The sequence below is a fragment of the Ranitomeya imitator genome, chromosome 3 (genome assembly GCF_032444005.1).
Source record: "Ranitomeya imitator isolate aRanImi1 chromosome 3, aRanImi1.pri, whole genome shotgun sequence".
Taxonomy (NCBI): domain Eukaryota; kingdom Metazoa; phylum Chordata; class Amphibia; order Anura; family Dendrobatidae; genus Ranitomeya; species Ranitomeya imitator.
In genome coordinates this window covers 795,307,344-795,328,335 of record NC_091284.1, presented here as the reverse complement: position 1 = coordinate 795,328,335, position 20,992 = coordinate 795,307,344, and the positions used below count along the sequence as shown (strand labels likewise).

General features: G+C 43.3%; 1 protein-coding gene across 5 annotated transcripts in view; it reads right to left on the bottom strand.

Annotated features, from left to right (window-relative positions):
* YAP1 (Yes1 associated transcriptional regulator) overlaps positions 1 to 20,992 on the bottom strand; it is a 67,369-nt gene that overhangs the window by 13,616 nt on the left and 32,761 nt on the right. For 3 of the 5 annotated variants that reach the window (XM_069759197.1, XM_069759193.1, XM_069759194.1), the window contains exons 3-4: positions 4,883 to 4,995; positions 210 to 311 (exon numbers count right to left, since the gene is read on the bottom strand). In XM_069759197.1, coding sequence (XP_069615298.1) covers positions 210 to 311; positions 4,883 to 4,995 — 215 coding nt within the window. The remainder of the gene's footprint in view (positions 1 to 209; positions 312 to 4,882; positions 4,996 to 20,992) is intronic. The other 2 variants (XM_069759195.1, XM_069759196.1) reach the window with 1 other exon arrangement.

Here is a 20,992-nt window from a genome sequence, read left to right as displayed (position 1 = left end):
AATTAATATACTGAGAAGTAATGAGGTCCTTTCATGGTTGGATCCATCTACAATATTGGAGGAATATGCATGACAGTGGCCACAAATGCTATGTGAACTTAGCCCAATTCTGTCTGCAGGTACGAGTGGACTTATGATGTGTTCTCCTAAAAATTTGCGTGAACAACATTAAAACCATTGAGGCATAAACTAATATAAAAAGCTCTTACCAAAACGTGGGTCTAGCCATGATGTGGACTTGTTTTTATGATTTATGTAGTACGTTTCTCCTTCAGGAGTAAGGGCCTGCTCCCACCCGTCTGGAAGTGGACCTACAACAAAAATAATTGAAAAAATTGATTTTTAAAGCTTAATCTTAATTCATTATTGCTTGTTTATGACTATATTTAGATTTAAGAGTTTAATGTGTTAAAGGTAAAGGATTCTTATACCTTAAGGGTCTAAAGCAGGGCTTCTCAAACTTTTATTTTTTTTCTTGTGGAGCCTCATCATCGGTGATGGAGGTCCATGCCAAATTAAAAATTAATCACTCCATTTACTTTCATATGTCTAGTCTCTTAAACGTCGTTCAGCATCAAACTTAGTAGAAAATCATTTAAAAGGGAATGAGTTGTCAGAAAATGGTCTATCGTTTAAATCAAATTTTTGTGTTACAAGTATTTTTTCAATCTTGTTTTACAATTTTCTTTTCCATATTACGATCTTGGATGTAAAAAAAAATAAGAATCGTAATATGTGATTTTCACACTGGCAACTGGAGCTATTTTAGAGTCTGTTTGTACTGTCTGTACTTTCCAAAAGAGTTTTGAGCAGGCTCATTATTATCAGAGGCAGGATTGCAATGATAGGTAATCTACTATATAATTGTCTTAGGGTACCGTCACACAGTGAAATTTTGATCGCTACGACGGCACGATTCGTGACGTTCGAGCGATATATCTGTGACGTTCGAGCGATATCGCAATGTCTGACACGCTCCTGCGATCAGGGACCCCGCTGAGAATCGTACGTCGTAGCAGATCGTTTGAAACTTTCTTTCGTCGTCTAGTGTCCCGCTGTGGCGGCATGATTGCATGGTGTAACATATATCGTATACGATGTGCGCATAGTAACCAACGGCTTCTACATCGCACATACGTCATGAAATTATCGCTCCAGCGTCGTAGATTGCAAAGTGTGACAGCAGTCTACGACGCTGGAGCGATATTGTTACGACGCTGGAGCGTCACGGATCGTACCGTCGTAGCGATGAAAATTGCACTGTGTGACGGTACCCTTAGGGTCACTTCCGTCTGTCTGTCTTTCTGTCACTGTTATTCATTCGCTGATTGGTCTCGGCAGCTGCCTGTCATGGCTGCCGCGACCAATCAGCGACGGGCACAGTCCGATTAGTCCCTCCCCTACTCCCCTGCACTCACTGCCCAGCGCCCGCTCCGTAATCCCCTCCGCTCACCGCTCACACAGGGTTAATGGCCGCTGTAACGGCCCGCGGTGTAACGCACTCAGTTACCGCTGCTATTAACCCTGTGTGTCCCCAACTATTTACTATTGATGCTGCCTATGTAGCATCAATAGTAAAAATATGTCATGTTAAAAATAATAAAAAAAAACCTGCTATACTCGCCCTCCGCCGCCTTTCCCGCTCCTCGCCACGCTCCCGGGACCGCTCCATTGCAAGCGGCAGCTTCCGGTCCCAGGGCTGGTGTGCGACAAGGACCTGCCGTGACATCACGGTCATGTGACCGCGACGTCATCATAGGTCCTGCTCACACCAGCTCTGGGACCGGAAGCTGACGCTTGCAATGGAGCGGTCCCGGGAGCGTGGCGAGGAGCGGGAAAGGCGGCGGATGGTGAGTATAGCAGGACTTCAACGGGCCTTCGGAAGGTGAGTATATGTTTATTTATTTTTTTTAAGTCTCTATACTACGTGGCTCTGTGCTGTATACTCCATCGCTGTGCAATATACTATGTGGCTAGGCAATATACTACGTGCCTGGGCAATATGCTACGTGACTGGGCAATATACTACGTGGCTGGACAATATACCGTACTATGTGGCTGGACAATATACTCCGTCGCTGTGCAATATACTACGTGGCTGGGCAATATACTACGTGACTGGGCAATATACTACGTCGCTGGGCAATATACTACGTGGCTGGGCAATATACTATGTGGACATGCATATTCTAGAATACCCGATGCGTTAGAATTGGGCCACCATCTAGTACCTCTATATACAGCTGATAACACCGGATCTACCAATCACAATAGTTGACTTCGCTTCCCCTCCTTTCACAATGACCTTTGCACACGTTCATTAGATACTTCAATACCTAAGATATGGTGGGTGGGGTCTGTTCATTGCTGCTAATGTACATGTGTTTCCTGAAACAACAGGAAGTTAAGCGTTTAGAAAAGCCCCAATTGGCGAATGTAAAAATAAAAAAAAAGTAATCCATTCTTAGGATCTGGTTTGTCTCAGATTACTTTGGAGTAAACTTTAAATCATAATATATAGTGAGCAGAGGGAGAAAAGGCGGCAAGATTTTCCGAGGCTTACTATTATTTTCGCTAAAAACCCCCCACAAATCTACACTGCCAGATGTGTGGGTCCATTCTAGAATTACCGTAATAGTACCGCAAGTGAAATATCACTTTTTGAAGATGATGTGGTGGAGAGAAAAAAAAAGCTTAAGGATTTGAGCTGAGCTACTATGACAAGGGCCAAGAGGCAATAGCTTGAGGACACTTGACAGATCATCTAAAAAATGTTAGGTCTTGTGGGTGTCTCGGATATGCAGTGATTAGTACTCATCAATGGTGGTCCATGGAAGAAGATTGGTAAAGCGTTGGGTGCCGAAAGCTTACCAAAACTTTTAATAAGTGAAAGACTGCCTGGTCCAACCCATACAATTCTGAAAAAAAGACTTCTGCTGACTAGGATGGAAAGGTGTCAGAACACAGAGCATCACAGCTTGTAGTGTGCAGGGATGTATAACTGCAGAGCTATCAGCCTGTCCATGCAGACCACTGTCACCCACCCAAAATGCCTGGAAAGGGCAGCTGAGCATGAGAACTGGAAGAAGATGGCCTGGTCCAAAGAATCAAGGTTTTCACTTCTATCATTGTGAACGGCCAGGTACATGTAAATCATTTACTTGGGAAAGAGGTGGCACCAAAAATGAACTATGGGAAGAAGAGCCAGTGTGGAAATTTTTTGATGGCAAACCTTACGTTGTGGGATTTATGATGATTCAACACACACCAATACATTGCACAGATCAATGTACTCCCCAACCTCCCTCTCCCACCCCCACTTCATGGCCATGATATTCCTTAATGGCACAGCCCCCTATCAGGATAATGCCCTTACCAGACTGAAAAAAACTGTTCGAAGAATGTTCTACAGAACAAGACAGATCAAGAGAAGGACGTGTTCCAAATTTCCCCAAATCTCAAGCTGATTGAGCACATGTGGGACTTGCTGGAAATACCAAGTACTATCCATAGAAGCCACAATTCACAACAAATATTTCCGAGATGGATAAACCCTTAAAGGTCTATAAAATTGGCAGGGCTACAGCACCAATGATCGCATCGATGAATGACGATGACACTAGTGTGAAGTGTGACCGCGATGGCCACGTGACTTCCACATGTAAACAAAAGGAGGGTCGACGCTAGTTTGCAAGGTGAGAACGTAATCCATATATAAAATCTACTGCGAACATCTTGGCGCCAGATACCACAGACCACCTTGAGAAGTCATTCGTGCTGTGTCGGTATTTAATGATTTGGCTGATCAGTATAAAATATAACACAATGTACAAATTGTAAAACTAAAACACTCTCATGACAAGACAACGGAGACATTTAAAAAAGGTAATTGTCTCGGGATTCAAGCTGCCTAAATAAACCAGGGGCGGTGTGAATCTGACACTGGCAGCATTACTGTAGCCATGTAGGTTTTCGGTTGAACTAAAGCAGGATCCCCGCAGCTTCTTCCCGCCTTGCTCCCCTACACGAAGAGGTCGTTCCCTATATGTGGGTGTATCGGAAAAGACATGTCAGTTCAGGGAAAAGGGGATGGGAGAAGCTTCCGGGGACTGGCTTGTGTCTTCATCCGAGAAGCAGTGTCCCTGGCTGGCTTTTCAAAGTACCGTATGTTTTATCTGAAACGATGCAGCATTTCTGGGTAAAACATACCGTACATAGTTGTAATAACACAGCCAGCGTCTCATCCATACTACTCTGTAGTTCCATACATCACATGCTTCTGAATACAATTTCCGGAAATCTCAGAAACGAAGGCAAATAATTCTGCACACAGGAGAGACGTGTGCAGAGGGCGCAGCTCTTTAACAGGAATCGTAGGCGCTCCATGTGCTGCCATTTGATGTCTTGGACGACTCCATATTATGGAGAAATTCAATTCTTGGTAGCTCCATAATACTGGATCAAATAGAACATGCCACAAAACAACAACACCCCAGGATTTCTACATAAAGAATCGGAGTCATTAAGAAACCGAGAGGTTTGTCAGAATAAGGACTAAAAAGTAAAAAAACAGGCGTTCCAATCCAACCGATACCTCCCCAATTATTTTTTCCACCAAAATTGAGTAGAAGGTTGTTACGGCCCTATGCCAATGCACCATCAATAAAAAGCTTTGTGAAACTGATCCAGTCCCAACTTTCATCCGTACGAGATAAAAACCACCAGAACTAGATTTTAATGTCTAAACAGGAAAATCTAACAACCAACACAAACTCCAATACATTTTACCCACAACTATGCTAAATGATTCAACAATTGTGCCGAGCGGATTGAACGCATTAAAAGGAACACTTCACCAATGAAAAACAGATTTGTAGCATACCTGTTGGGTTCATGAGGTTCTGCTGCACCGGTGGACTGGTCGGAGCAGTAACATTCATCTGAGAAAGCATAGCCTTCCTTGGATCAAGCCATGTAGTAGTTTGTTCAATATGGCTGCAAGAAAAAACAGAATCGAAATGTGAAAAAAACAAACAAAAAACAAATAAGAAATTACTCAACAATCACGAGAAGACATCATATAGAATTTTTAAAGTGTTTTCATCTTAAAAACATTTCTTTAAATCCTTTTTCTACTGTATTAACGAATTCCGGAAGCGGGCATATATTCCAAGAAAGCACAGCTAGTACCAGGGTGTGAACAATCCAAAACAGAAGGAATGCTGACTTGTCAATGTCCTCATCTTATCCTCGGGGTAGACAAGCACAACTTCAGTGTCGTGCAGCAGTTTGCTTCTTTTTCTTTATTGAGAACACATGTACCCCCAGGCAAAATACAGAATGTATGACTGAGGTGGTTGGGAAGACACTTATTTGTCCAACAGCTTTTAACCTAAATTGGCCATTTTCTCTTCTAGATTTCTTCCACTCGATGTGGTCTTCTTAAACTATGAGGTTGCCTCACCATTGAGGCTCATCTGGGGAATCTGCATTCGCACAGTCTCTAGCTTACGAAAATAATTGACTCATTAAGCAGTATTTTGCATAACTTTGCACCATTAGTGGTGAGGCCCTGGTAACATCTTGGTCTATCTGAAGCCAAATAGGATGAAAAACCCAGTTGGAGAACCAATGCTAAAGAGAAAACCATAGCTTGTAGGTGGCCACACACACATTACCTAAAAGTAGACTGATGGTGAGCCTAAGAAACCATTGAAAAAAAGATCTTCTGATGAGCAACAGTTACACTGATGCACCCATACATATTTTAGTCACTATAGACATTCAAATTGGCCAAATATTTTCAATGACACGTTGAAATGATCCTTCTGGAAAATTTACGAGAACGTTCTTTCAGGAAAGATCTTTTGTGGGTTATCAGAGGGAAAAAATTTAAGCATGACTGAAATGGCTGACTTCTTCCCATGATGACTTTTGGGTTTTTAAATTTGATCCGATAAATAATCGTTTTGGTTGAAAATATCTTCTATGATCAACCTCAGATTAACATGTATGGGGTCAAAATCATGCTATGTTGACGTGTCTCCTCAGAAAAAAATTTGTCACTTTGCACTCGCTTTATTATGAACATTAGCATTAAGATTCTCAGACGTTAAAAACTGCTTACTTATCCAAATCTGATTGAAAGACATTTTTCTTGTGTTGTCACATTTTACAATTCCATCAGCACGAGATTATAAACATGGAGAGAAACTAGATTCCGTTCTGTATCCAGTATCAGTCTGTACCACTTACCAGTGGTGGGGGGAAAAAAATAAGACCACCTGTTAAGTGCACAAACTGCACTGCACCCAGTATCAAAGGGGTTGCCGAGGATTAGAAAAACAAAACAAAACCGTACCACTATCCCCTTCCATCCCCCTTCCCACCCTATAAGCAGGACCGTGGATTTATGGGTTGTGTGTGGTACTGTAGCTCAGTCTCATTTACTTTCATGAAGACGTAATATCAGACACGGACAAGAGTGATGCCATCCTGGGAACAAAATCCATTATGACTAGTGATAAGCGAGTATACCCGTTACTCGAGATTTCCCGAGCACGCTTGGGTGTCCGAGTATTTTTTAGTGCTCGGAGATTTAGTTTTTTTTCGCTGCAGCTGGATGATTTACAGCTACTAGCCTGCTTGATTACATGTGGGGATTCCCTAGCAACCAGGCAACCCCCACATGTACTTAGCCTGGCTAATAGCTGTAAATCATTCAGCTGAGGCGATGAAAACAATCTCTGAACACTAACAAATACTCGGAGACCACCCGAGCGTGCTCGGGAAATCTCGAGTAGCGAGTATACTTGCTCATCACTAATGATGACCCAAAAACACAACACAAAGAATATTGAAGGGGTTGTGTAACGCCTCTCTTCCTTGAGGAATGGCTGTTGCATGCGAGAAGGCATAGGTGGAGGGGAAGTTCCTCAGAAACTTGTTCCAGTTCTTCTCAGAATGGACTAGCGGGAGACCCATCAGTCGGGACCTCATCTAATCTAAAGACTACAATCTTAACTATTGGGAATACTCATTTAATGCCTTGACTTTCCAAATGACTCCAAAATGCTAGTAATTCAGGGTTATTCCACATGGTGCCATCGGTGGTGTCCATCAGACTGCCACTACACCTTCTCCATTACACTTTATCATGGTGACCAAATAAAAAAACGTAGAAACAAAGTCAGTTCTTCAACAACCCTACGTAAGCAATAGTGGAAGGAGTATAACCAGGGAATATATACTTTTATGTACAATCAAGGAGTATATGGACAGTAGTGATGACTCCTTCCCCCTTCTTTGCCTTGTTCATTTTGCTTTTATAACTTACCCTCCTAAGGTTAAGAAAACATTACAGGCAATTACAAAATTCTGATTTCACTGGAAATGACATCAAGTAACACAGGCGTGTAAGCAAATGGAGGCGTGAGTCATAAAGCCCATGTCAACTCAAACAGCCTCCTTGTCAGAGAAGAGCGAAGCATCTATACTTGAAGGTACACTAAAAACCAAGTAATATTTGCTTAGTAAATAAAGGCTTGCTTATCCCTGTCATCACTTGTGGGACAAAGCTGCAGTGTGAAGATGTAGAACGAAACATATGGACTCAAGATGACCCATAGAAGAAGCTCAGTGTGCTCACAAACCACCATTTCTGACCACGAGATCTTCAGGATTAGAAACCTTAACACTTGAAATTCCTTCCCCCAAGCTGCAAACTGGAGTCTTCTGACAGAACCTATTCAACCTGGCACTGGACATGTTGTCTTGACGTGTAGCACCCGTGGGCATTTCAGTTTCTTTTACTACGAATATCTGCTGTTTGCTCCCATGCATGTGCGGCTGTACCTCCAGTGAAGATGTGACGTGTCCCCCTATGAACGTCGACAAACCATTACTCAAGGCAAAGCGAGGGACCAGAAACGTGCTGTCATGGGGAGTTAAGCAGAGAGTGTTTTCCCCCCTTTAATTTTAGAAATTTGATTGCTTTTCATAGGAAAACTTTGCGGCCTTTGCACAATTTGGTGCAAAATTGTCGTGCAAATTTCCTTGTCACTTTCTGCAAAAATTTCCACAGTAAATCCGCAACATGTGGCTATACCCTTACGCTATGTTCATGTGCAGGGTCTTTTTATGCAAATAAAAAGCTGCTTTTTATAGTCACAACATAAATTCTGAAATCTCATAGCTTTTGCACACACATTTTTTTCCTGTCAATTTTGTATGCCACAACCAAAAAAGCGTGTTTTTGACGCGTTTTTTGTGCGTTTTTCCCCAATGCATTATATAGCGGAAAAAACGCAAAAAAATCTGCAAAATTTAAATGAACATGCTGCTTTTTTTTCTTTTACCGCGATGCATTTTTTTTTGCGGAAAAAAACGCATCATGTCCACAAAAATTGCAGAATGCATTCAAAATGATAGGATGCATATGTAGGAGTTTTCTTATGCGTTTTTATCGTGAAAAAAACGCAAAAAAAACCTGAACGTGTGCACATACCCATAGGATTCTTTTGAAAAACAAGCAATGATCTGAAGCAGGGTTTTCTGGAGTGGATTTTGTAGAAGATTTTTCTCCAAATCCACAGAAAAAAATCCCCGCTTGGAATACTCTTTGAATGAGCTTCCTGTATTTATGTGGAAAAATAAGCAACTTGTCAATTGACTTTGGGCTAATTAAAATGACCCTCTAAATTTGACTACCGATACAAATGAAGCAGGGAAATGCCCCATTCAAAGAATATGCCAAAAACACACCAGGAAAGTTTTTTTTCTGTGTTGATTTTCATACCAGAAAATCCATTTAAAAAAAAAAAAAAACAAACAAAAAAATCCTGTGTGACCATACCCTACCCTCAACTCTTGAAGGCTTTCTCCCACCCCTGGTCCACCAGAAGCAACAAGACACAAATTTGCCTCCCTAGCCCCATGGCATTTATGTAACTTTTCCTTCCCCCCACCCCAAGTTATTCATTTATGAAGTGTGTCCTCCGATTTTCATAGGAAGCCAATTAATCCGGAGTCTAAGATGAAACAAGAGAACCAAAGAAATTCCTTGTAAACATTAGGAACCATGGAAACTTCGAGCAGATGTTGACTTTGTTGGTTTTCGAAAACCAGAACCTCAGGGCCTCACGTCAGAATCCAATGATTGCAGTAACGAGTTGTTACAACATTTTTTGCCCCCACGTATACAAATTGTTTACACGGCCCTAACAATCTACGTCAGTACAATTACGAGAACATGAACTAAGCTGCCCAGTAGATGGGGGAGTAAGAGAAGCAGACTTAGGGAATCCCACATGTTGCTGGTCATTCCGACACTCACAGAGAGCGTTTCCCCAGAGGCACTGACTCAGCAATTGCTTCATAAAGCCAACCATTTGCTCCTTGTTGCTTTCTTTTCTGCTGTGTTGAACAAAGGCCTCACTGACCTCCCCGCTGCTATTAGAGTACAAGAGGAACAGCTCTCCTTTTGAGAGGCCCCCTGTGAAGGTCATATAGACCAACTCCAAAGCCTTGATGCCTGACTTCCTCGTGACGCCAGTGTATAGATTCCCTGCCGGTTTACAGAACTCCCACTACACTTTCCTGCCAATAGTGGGGCTGGTCATGGAAACAGACAAAAGACCCTTTAGGAAAAGGGGTGGGAAAAACTGGGATGAGATAATCTGCTCTCCTCACACAAGGAGTGACAAGGCCTCATCTCACAGACCACAATTAGCTCTGCGTTGTACATTTATTGGGAGGACACACCATACCGGGCAATGCCTGCAACTTTCATCTAATTAAAAAGGACAATTACACCAGTGTCATCGAGTTCCCTCACAATGGCTTTAAGGGGTTTCTTCCTTTCGAAAAACTTTTGGGTATAAGCCAAGTCCGTGTTTTTTGGTTTTAAATAACTACATGAGTATTATTCATTCTTCCAAGGTCCAGAGCAGAGTCTTCACCGCTGCCCCACGCGGACATCACGTCATTATGCTCCCTTTCCGGGTCCAGAGCAGAGCCTCCACTGCTGCCAGTCTCGTTTGTCTGCAGCGCTGGTTCCGGGAAGGAAGAGTAGAGTCTTCACAGCTGCCCCACGCGGACATCACGTCATTACGCTCCCTTCCCAGGTCCAGAGCAGAGCCTCCGCTGCTGCCACAGTCTCGTTTGTCTGCAGCGCTAACATGACGTCGTTGCTCTGGTTCCGGGAAGGAAGAGTAGAGTCTTCACAGCTGCCCCAGTCTTGTTTATCTGCAGTGATGGCATCACGTCAACAGCGCTACCTCCCATCAATGAGCTCAGGAGGAGCTTGTGCCGTCACAGGAAAACCCGCTGAGCTCACCCGATTGTGAGGGGACAACTCCTTTACAGAAGCACTCCCAACAAAACAAAACAAAAATATATAAAAAGTAATCCCCTCTAAAGGAGTTGGTCAATAGGGTATAGGTGCATTAAAGTACTTATCCACGGCCATCTTCCCGGGACCGTTCCTGTTCTGGATCTCGTGACCTCAGACTCGTTGGATCACACAGCGGTAAATGTGTGGAACGGACGTCACTTTCACAATGTAAGTCTGTGTTGCTTTGTTCTGAGGCTCCACAGGTTTATTTTGCGGAAGTAGCATGGTGGTCCCTAAGTGAGCCGGCAAAGATAAGACGACCGCACCAACCCTGGGTAGATGGCAATTGGCAAGTATTTGAATGCCCCAGCACTACATGAGGCTTGTATAAGGGATTAGGGTATAGGTGTTTTGCTGATTCTTTAAGAGAATTTTATATCAGTTGAGCGAATTTTAGGGTCTGACTGTTGATTTTGCTGAGGACTTCCTTGCGGAAATGTGGCAGAATTCACCCTTGGCACTGCAAAGAGTGAAATCCGCAATATAAATTGCCACGCTCCAGATAATAAATCTGCAGAACCGGTTAATTTACGCTGCAGATTTTTCTCTGCAGCGTTTGGATGGGATTTTGTAAAAATCCCACCCACAATAAGTGGTATTCCGCCTCTGTGTATACCCCCGTGTGCACATACCCTATATTAAGCATGGTATATGCATAAAACATTACCATCGTAAGCTGATTGACAGGGGACCAACCGTTGTGACTCCGACAATCCCCAAAAGAGAGATTATCGCGTCTCCTTTAGGAATTTCTGTGTGAAGGCAAATCTATTTATTGAGGTCCACTGACAATAAGGGACCCAACTGGGTGAATGTTCAGTGGCTCCGAACCCACCACAAAACAGGATTCAGGCGTATGCGCCAACAGGGCCATAGACTAAAGGTACCGACAGAGTCAGCATGTGCGGTGTTGAGCATCATTTTGGGGGGTGTACGCCTACTGGAAAGGGACAGTCAGACGCACCTCCCGTAGGTGCACACGCCCGAAAATGATGCACAACGCCGCACATGTTGACTCTCTCGGTACAATTATGGTCCATGACCCGGTCAGCGCATATGACTGAATCCCATTTTGTTGGAGGCGCGGATGTCAGCCCCCGACGGAGCCACTGAATGGGCGCCTGAACGCAGTGTGAAAGGAGCCGAACCCAACAGCAAATGTTCAATTCCCCTGCAGTGCCCCCACAGTAGAAATGAAGCATTACATGCTGCACATAGAAAATGAAGGGCTGACTATGAAACGTTTGGGTCCTCCAGACCAAAACAATGTTTGTTATCACACTCTGATAAAGAATAGGGGGGCTTATTATAACAGAACTCCCAATTATTTGAAAACAAGACACCCCCTTGGAAAGGGCATGAAAGTAAAATAAATTATGTTCTGTTCTTGTCACCTAAAACGACAGCAGAATAATGTAAAGTTAGAGACCCGGATTCCAGTGATTTATCACTGACTGGGCTGCTTGCTGTAGTTTTTGTAAATCACTAGAGGACTATTAAATCTGCAGGAATATAGTCTAGAATGATCATGAGCTCTTTCTAACCCCATCATCACCACTGATTGGCAGCTTTCTGCCTATGCACAGTGCACACAGAAAGCGGACAATGAGTGGTGTGGGCTGGGTTACACACAGCTCAGCAGAGAACTGTGGCAGATTAAACAATGATTTGATCAAAATGACAGCAAGCAGCCCAGTAAGTGATACATCGCTGGAATCAAGGTCTCTGTCCCTACATCATGCTGCTCTCAAATGGAGGAACACAATCCTGGTGATCGATTCCCTTTAATGGTAGCAATGTCCAGTTAACGCACAGCATATTTTGCATTTCCTTCTATTACGAGACGTGAATGTGTAGGTCATAGGCATCACAAGTGCTGACATCAGTATCAGTCACGGTTTTTTATGCAGGTTTAATGACTCCTTTACTGACATTACTGAGAGACCATAACCTGCTAATCACTTTAGTTGCTTTGAAACGGTTCCAAACAAATTAGCAATGAGGAGGACTATGGGTTACTCACTTCTAGATTATTAACCCCAAAGTCTCCATTAGCAGACTACAAGCACCGCTCCTGGAACAGAGAATAGGCAGAAAAAAAAAATCTACTGTTCCTCTCCAATTGGCTGAGGAATAAATACATGGTGTGGCGCTCACTTGGTGGCCACTGACTACATAGGACATAATGAGCCTACAGGAGCAATGACAGGTGCAAAAAAAATTGCCCGTAAGGCTTCTTTTACACTTGCCGTGTTTTTTGAGGCCCGTTTTTGCAGCCCCATAGAAATGTATTGGCGCCGCACAAAAGGGCCGCAAAAAACACAGCAAGTGTAAAAGAAGCATTACAAGTAGGAATCCACTTGCTGTATTGTATCGATTGGCCTCCTTTACTAACATTTACCTGTTGCTTGAAACCTGCACAATATTTGCCAACAATCCGAGAGTAGTGATAGGCGAACGTTTGGGTCTGGCGGGCTAGGCCAATCAATTAAAAAAAAAAAAAAAAATTTGGTTCAGGTACCCGAACCCCATTCATCTGAATGGCGGGCCTGAGCATCCGTTTTTTGCCAAGCTGTCATCTGTGCGGCAAACACGAGCTCTGGTCGGCGGTAAGATAGTTACTGCCGGTCAGAGAGCAGCGATTCCCACGCTGTCAGATGACCATATGTGAGCCAGCAGCTGCGACCAGCGGTAAAAAGGTTACCGCCGGTCACAGGCGTCAGTCAGGCTGATGAGACTACTACTCTCATCAGCGTATACCTGCTGTCGCTGGTAGTAACATAGGAAACAGACAATTTTTGGGGTGCTGAACTGGAACAGTAACACGGCGTCAGTGTTCAGGGTCCGTGCGCTGACAATAGATGTTCGGAACAGACCTCTCAAGCTTTACTATACATGTGACATAATTGGAAATTATTTTGCATTGGATTATAGCAGCATTGTAGATTAGATTTCACCAAATCCTGTTTATGCGGCACAGCATAGACTGAAAGGCGCTATGGACTTGAATGTCAGTAAACCACAGATCCGCAGCATTTCTTGCAATGGTTTTTACCACTGCAGATACGACCCGTTTGCACATTTCCTTAAGGAGTCTGTCCAATAATGAACAACCCCTTATTAATAGTACAAGGGAGGTGGGGAAAAAAAAAAAAGAACGACAACTGTTCCTTCGTACAGTTCTACCTCTTTCTCCCCTGCAGGTCTCCTGACATCAATGTTCATGTGACACTCCCCAACCACCCAACACGGAGACCTGAGAGGGAGGAAGCAATGAGTAGGAGAGTGGCGCAAGTCCAGGAGGAGAGCATCAATTTTTAATAAGTGGTTGTTCAGTAGTGGACAACCTCATAAAGGGGTTGCTTGGTCACAGTATATTGAGGACATACCCAATTTATAGGAGCTGTTCTGCAGTACCCAGTAGCAGCTGCTACGCCATTGATGGAGTTGAACTTTGCAGCTCCAATCAGCTGTTTGGTGTTGGACCTCTGCCAATCTCGTACGGATGTCCCATCTTGAGAATTGGTAATCAATATGCTGTGATAAACCCTGTTATGTTCCTCCATACGTAGACACTAGCTTAGAAGACAAGAGACTTGTTTATAACTAAAAAGTAATTACCCCTTAATTACGGAAGCCGAAGACCTGTAAAGGGGGTAAAGTCAAAAGGTGGCATTATCTTCTCATGAAGTACGTACACACCAGAGTACCTGGCAGATTAGCTCTATTGAAGATTTCACTGCCATGTACCCTAGTATGAAGAAGACCTTGGTTTACTTACATACTGGTTTTCCAGACCACTGGAAATACTGTACATATCCCAACAACACAGATTTGGCAGTCTGCACCATCTGCCCAACAGAGTCTACCCATCTGCAACCCTCGACAAGTTCTTCAAGATAGGCAAACATTACTTCACTATATTTCCCATGAAGTGATTCTGAACCAGTCTTCTGGTCATTCATGGTAGAGATGCCTGTAAAATATCTATGGGTGGATCAATGGAAACTGGTCAAAAACTGCCTATATCCATTGGGTCTATCTTGTGCCATTATAGGACTATGGGACTAAACCACCATGGGAACATTTTTTCAGCTGCCTTAATGTAGTAAAGTTGATCCACTGAACCAGACATGATTATATCTACCTGGCTACTATGAGGGACCTTGAAGGCACTTAAAATAATTCACTATAAACACTTGGTGGAACCAAGAGGCCAAAAGGAGCCAAGAAATGTGCACCTCATACCCAACTTTTGGGTTGCTTTTCTCATTGCCAGACTATATATTATATTGATCAACCAATTCACCCCCTATAAACATTTTGTGTTTTTTTTTCTCAAATTACAGTAAATCACCAAAATTTAAGGTAATTATTTCAGAAACAGGAGCCTTAAACTTGCGGCATTGTCTAAAAACAACGATTAATCTACGCAACATTGAAATGCTAGAACAGCACTGCCGGGAGGGACATTCATTGAAAACAGGTTGGCAGATAGGATTTATGTCCCATTGACAAATCCCACGTTATTGTGCTGGGGATATTTACAGTGTCACATGTGATGGTATACTCAAGTTTGTAAAAACCTCCATGCTTAATTGACTCCACACACCATGATGTATTGTCCCTTTTAATCCTCGAAAAGGCTGATGTCCTAAGAATCACAAAACCAAAGCAAGTGGTCCTGTTGTTAGCGATGTAAACACATAGCCATGCCCAACCTCACCGCCATGGGAGAGAAACCAGAGGTGTGCTGAAAAAAAACCCAAAAACACATGGACGTAGCCTACTGGCTTTCCTTCTCATGAGGATCATTCCACCAGAACTTCAGTGACTGACCAAAAAAAAACATATATTTGGGTAAATGTCTGTAAACACTACGGGTCACGCAAGGTACTCATAAAAATAGATATTTTCCCACCAAATGGTTGATAAACGACCCGTGATCAATGGGGTAGAATTAGTGAACCACCCGATCATGAAATCAAGAGCACCAATGTCCCCTGTGTGGAGAACAAGTCACTTCTTGTAGTCTGAATGTGAATATTACAGCGGGTAGCCACATACTTATTAGGGGTTTTCCTCATGAGCATCTGCAGTAGCCGAGACTGCAAATCCACGTAAAAAAAAGAAGTGTCATGTTCCAAGGTATAGTCTCTTACAAGTATCACCATTAGTGTAAAAAATCTCCGCAACGGAGCTTTTAACTGTAGCACAAGGAGGTTTGATACTAGATAGGTGGTTACAGGACCTGAAGGCAATGCGCTTTCTGCCCTTAATGGTGGTCACACACAGACGATGGTCGATCGATTGGCCAGATCCAATTAACTCAGCTGGTTCAATCATCTAGGTAACTGGCGGTGTCCCCAACTTATCCTGATGGCATAAAAAAGGACCAGACATGATGGTTTTCAATATACCTGAACATTTATTCTCATTGGAGACAAGCTGCCACAGGAGGTTGTCGGCAGTAGCTTATTCTCCTTCTCTCCCATTGACAATACAAGAAAGTTCAGATAAGTCAAAGGGGTTGTACCAAGTTTGGAAGTTATTCCCGATAGCGGGGGTTGCACCTACTGGGACCCCAACCATTCCCAAAAACAGGCCTGTCTGTGAAGGGAGCAGAGGTCAAGCACGGGTTGGCTGGTTTTTGACACTTCCACTTAAAAATGAATGGAGCGTAGGTGCGCTTTCTTGACCTCTGCTCCATTAAGTCAGAGCTCTTCTGCACCCAATTTTAGGTAGTGGATCAGGAAGTTAACCCCTAAACCATGGGATAACTACCAAACTTCGTCCAACTCCTTTAAGTGTCCATGTACGTAGTTGATTGTAGTGAGGAAATAGCATTTGATGACAGCTCATTGACCATCTTAACAGGGCTGTGGAGTCGGAGCCCATTTTGGTGGAGTCGGAGTCATGGAAATTGAGGAGTCCGAGTCGGAGGTTTGGCTTACCGACTCCACAGCCCTGGCAGGGCTGTGGAGTCGGAGTCGTGGAGTAGGAGCCCATTTTGGTTGATGTTCCCATTTTGGTTGATGTCGGCGTCATAGAAACTGAGGAGTCGGGAGGTTTGGCTTACTGACTCCACAGCCCTGCATCTAAAGACTTATGGCCTTATATCCTAACTCCCTAAAAGGACGCACCCAGGATCACGAGCAAAGAAAGGATATTTATAATCACATTATAAGAATAAAGACAAATATCACAGTTACTCATGTTGTACAGGTCATATATAGTTTTATGAGCAAAAGGTGTGAAACTCATTCTATATGACAAGCCTTAAAAAAACCAAGACTTTTCCTCTTTGGACCTTACAATTCAATATGGTCCATTAATTACAGATCACCAGAATGGCATGATATGCCCACAGAATTATATCAGTCCATCATTATAGTGGGCGATTGTGTTTTTTTCTTTTGAAAGGGTACAGAAAAACAAAATGGACAATTGTTTGAAGGATTTGCATTTTTTTCTTTTTGTTTAACTCTTGGCTGACGGACCCCATATCTACGAATTCCTGAGAAAGTCAACCCTGCATTTTTTGCTTGATAATGATCCGCCTGTAGCCCAAGAAGCTCCTATCAAGGATTATTTCAGCAAGACAAGTAACTATGGCTCCATCAACAACACATTATCAAACTAGATTAAAAGCTCACCTCTCTGACCCTCCAAGGGCTTAATCTTCCCTTTGATGGAAACAGGAGGGCTATTACTGTTTACCATTTATTGTGCACACAAATGGCCCAAAGGAAACTTTTTTTTGTACTTTTTGGAACAAAAGGGAAGTTAGGAGTGGATGAGGAGGACAACTGTCCTACATAATTCAGCCAAGACACCGAATTGTCACTGGAGAACAGCTGCAGCATAAAAACCTAAAAGATAGAAACATCTGGAGATACATTGATGTAAACCTGAAGAACATGGCTGCGTAAATGAGGCCAAAATAAATTCAAGCTCAGCAGCCAGACTGTGTAAGGCTACGTTCACACTAGCGTTGTGCGCCGCTGCGTCGGCGACGCGACGCACCGAAAAACGCTGCATTTTTCGACGCGTGCGTCGTTTTTTGACGAAAATCGGACGCAAGAAAAATGCAACTTGTTGCGTTTTCTTGGTCCGACGCTAGCGTCAAAAAAGACGCACGTGTCGGAAAACGCAACAAGCAAAAACGCATGCGTCCCCCATGTTAAACATAGGGGCGCATGACGCGTGTGTCGCCGCTGTGTCGCCCGACGCTAGCGCGACGCACACTAGCCGAACGCTAGTGTGAACGTAGCCTAAGCCTGATGTCTAAATCAAAATGTCCAATCACTCTCCAAATTAAAGAAGAATGGAAAGACGCAGAACGCAACTAGGGTCTTATCTTGGTAAAATGCTAAAGAAAATTGTCTAATGGTGTTCACCTGGTCAGGTTGTGTGCACACAACCACTTGCCTTGATAAGGCTGCTGCAGACCAACGAGGATGAAACGAGCGGGTAATGGAGAATTGAATGGGTTAAATCTGCGCTGCCATGTGGAAAAGATGAAGGATGCCAATCCTAGTGTACAGTAGGTAGTTTGTCAACGCCTTTCAAAGTATACATACTTCTTCAGGGCAACCACGATCGTGGTTTTCGTAGTTGTCCTGAAGAAGAAGTATGCATACTTCGAAACACATTGACAAATAAACCACCTAAAGTCCCCTCGGAATGGGATCTTTCATCTTTTCCACATGGAGAAGCAGATTTAACCCATTTGATTCTTTATTACCTGCCCAAATCACCCTTGATGGGTCAGACAAACCAGAGATTTATTTTTTAGACACTTTGATTCTTAGTGGGGCAAAAGTAAATGGCTTGTTTTTAGAGTTTGGTGGCTTATCTTTTTAAGATCAAAAGTATTGGCCATATTGAATGTGTATGGCCCCCTTTAGGGTTCATAGATCGCTAACATTTTTCTCTAGGTCACTTTTTGTTATGGCTACAGCACCTAGAAAACCATGATGAACCAAATATGACTTAAGAGAATGTGTCAGAAGGATCAAGTCTCCTAAGCCATCTATATGGGCATGCAGATCATAGGAAGATGAAAAAAATGATACCTTGATAAGAGCGATGTGATGTCTTATTCCAGAGAAATCCACAAAATATGTAAATGAGCTGTTAAGATCTATGGGCCGGACATGAATCTCCCTGAGAATCTGCCTCCAGAGATTATTATAAATGAAAATAGGCGTTATTAGAGAGATTTATGCCCTGCTCAGAGATCTTGGCTCATTTACATATAAAGTGAATTTCTTTGGAATAGACATCGAATCACAGATATCAAGGCATCATTTTATTCAACCCTCCATGACCTACATGCCCATATAGACGGTTTACGAGGGTTGATTCTACGGACATGCCCTTTGGAAAAATGTAAAAAAATAAATAAATAATAAAAATAAAAGGACTGGATATTGTGGATGCACTGCAGATGCAAAAACATGGTCATGTGGAACAAGCCAAGTGCAGGGTGGTTAGTTGGACATATGCCATGCCTAAAGGTACCGTTACACATAGCGATTTACCAACGATCACGACCAGCGATACGACCTGGCCGTGATCATTGGTAAGTCGTTGTGTGGTCGCTGGAGCTATCACACAGACAGCTCTCCAAGGACCAATGATGCCGAAGTCCCCGGGTAGCCAGGGTAAACATCGGGTTACTAAGCGCAGGGCCGCGCTTAGTAACCCGATATTTACCCTGGTTACCATTGTAAATGTAAAAAAAAAACAAACAAAAAAAAACAGTACATACTCACATTCCGGTGTCTGTCACGTCACCCGCCTTCAGCTTCCCTGCACTGACTGTGAGGGCCGGCCGTAAAGCAGAGCACAGCTGTGACGTCACCGCTGTGCTTTACGGCCGGCGCTCACAGTCAGTGCAGGGAAGCTGAAGGCGGGGGACGTGACAGACACCGGAATGTAAGTATGTACTGTTTTTTTACATTCACAATGGTAACCAGGGTAAACATCGGGTTACTAAGCGCGGCCCTGCGCTTAGTAACCCGATATTTACCCTGGTTACCAGTGAACACATAGTTGGATCGGCGTCACACACGCCGATTCAGCGATGACAGCGGGTGATCAGCGACCAAAAAAAAGGTCCTGATCATTCCCCAACGACCAACGATCTCCCAGCAGGGGCCTGATCGTTGGTCGCTGTCACACATAACGATTTCGTTAACGATATCATTGCTACGTCACAAAAAGCAACGATATCGTTAAAGAAATCGTTATGTCTGACGGTACCTTAACAGTTCAACAGGTTTTCTGCATAATTTCTCACTTGTGAAAACCGGTGAGTAGCGTGTTCATCAGGCACCTTCGTTTGGAAGCCACTTTCTCTATGTAACTTGAAAGTATAGAGCAAAGACACCAGGCATGGAGGGTAAAAACGTCCAAAAAGACATCAGACAAAGACGCTTCAGGAAAACGACCACCAACATTTTCCTGACGTGTAACTTGGCATGTTAAAGCCACCGTGTGCACATAACCAATACCTGTGGAAACAGATTAGCGTCTCTTTGTGGAGATCTATCTAGTGACTCGCAAGGCCTCCTGTGAGAGACTATGGAAATTAGCTGGTCTGGGATCAATAGTGGTGGGATTTTGGATGCCTTCAATACCTAGCGTACAGATATTGTGTGTTCGGCTATATTGGTCCCAAAAGTAAATCACTAACAAAACTAGGCTTACAATCCAACATTTGCTGAGACCCTGAGAAGAACAGAACAGGACTGTCATGCAAGATGAAAACAAATTCTCCCACACGATCTGCTGGTTTAGCTGAAGTGGCGTGTAAATCCATAGGCTTACACAGTATGGATCACGTGCAACGGTGCAATGACATCTTCTAAACCACCCGCATTCATCTTCCAAGAAATCAGGAATTAGGATCGAGAGTTTGGGAAGAAGGATAACCGTTCTGGATGAGTCACCAACTGACTGATCATCAAGTGCCTGATCTCGGGGAATGACTCCAGCTTGACTCACGTTTCAGGATAAACAAAACTTAGGGGGGAAATTTGCCATTTGGAAGGTGACTGACGGACACTTTTACTGACAATTTCAGTTTTGAAATAGGAGTGCTTTCTAGAATCCAGATAAGATCAAAAGGACATGGTGCAGACCAAAAGCAAACAACAAGAAGAGCTTCCTCTTCCAAAAACATGGATTAGCCAGGTAAGGGAGGAAAGAAAACGTATATTCACTAAACCTTAGCATTCCAGTGTTCTTTACGAGAGAGTGGAAGCTAGACTCCTCCGGTGGTAACTTATCTCTAGAGAAAAAAAAGGATCTGCAGTCCAATATTGGGCATGTTAGATCCTTATGTTGGGGGAGCAACAAGCATCTGTCAGGGGGCCCACACCCACTGAACTGTTGGCCAAACCTGTCCATATTGGTGGCTTCCGATGACTTGTTTTGGGGGCTTTTAAATGTAAGTCCACACACAGTCATTAGCAATTGTACTTAAACAGAAAGAAGATCAAGACTCCCCCGTTATCTTTTCTTGTTTACAGCTTTTGTTTCCAGGGGACAGAAAGTGGGGAAACCAGATTTCATCAATGGAATCTGCAA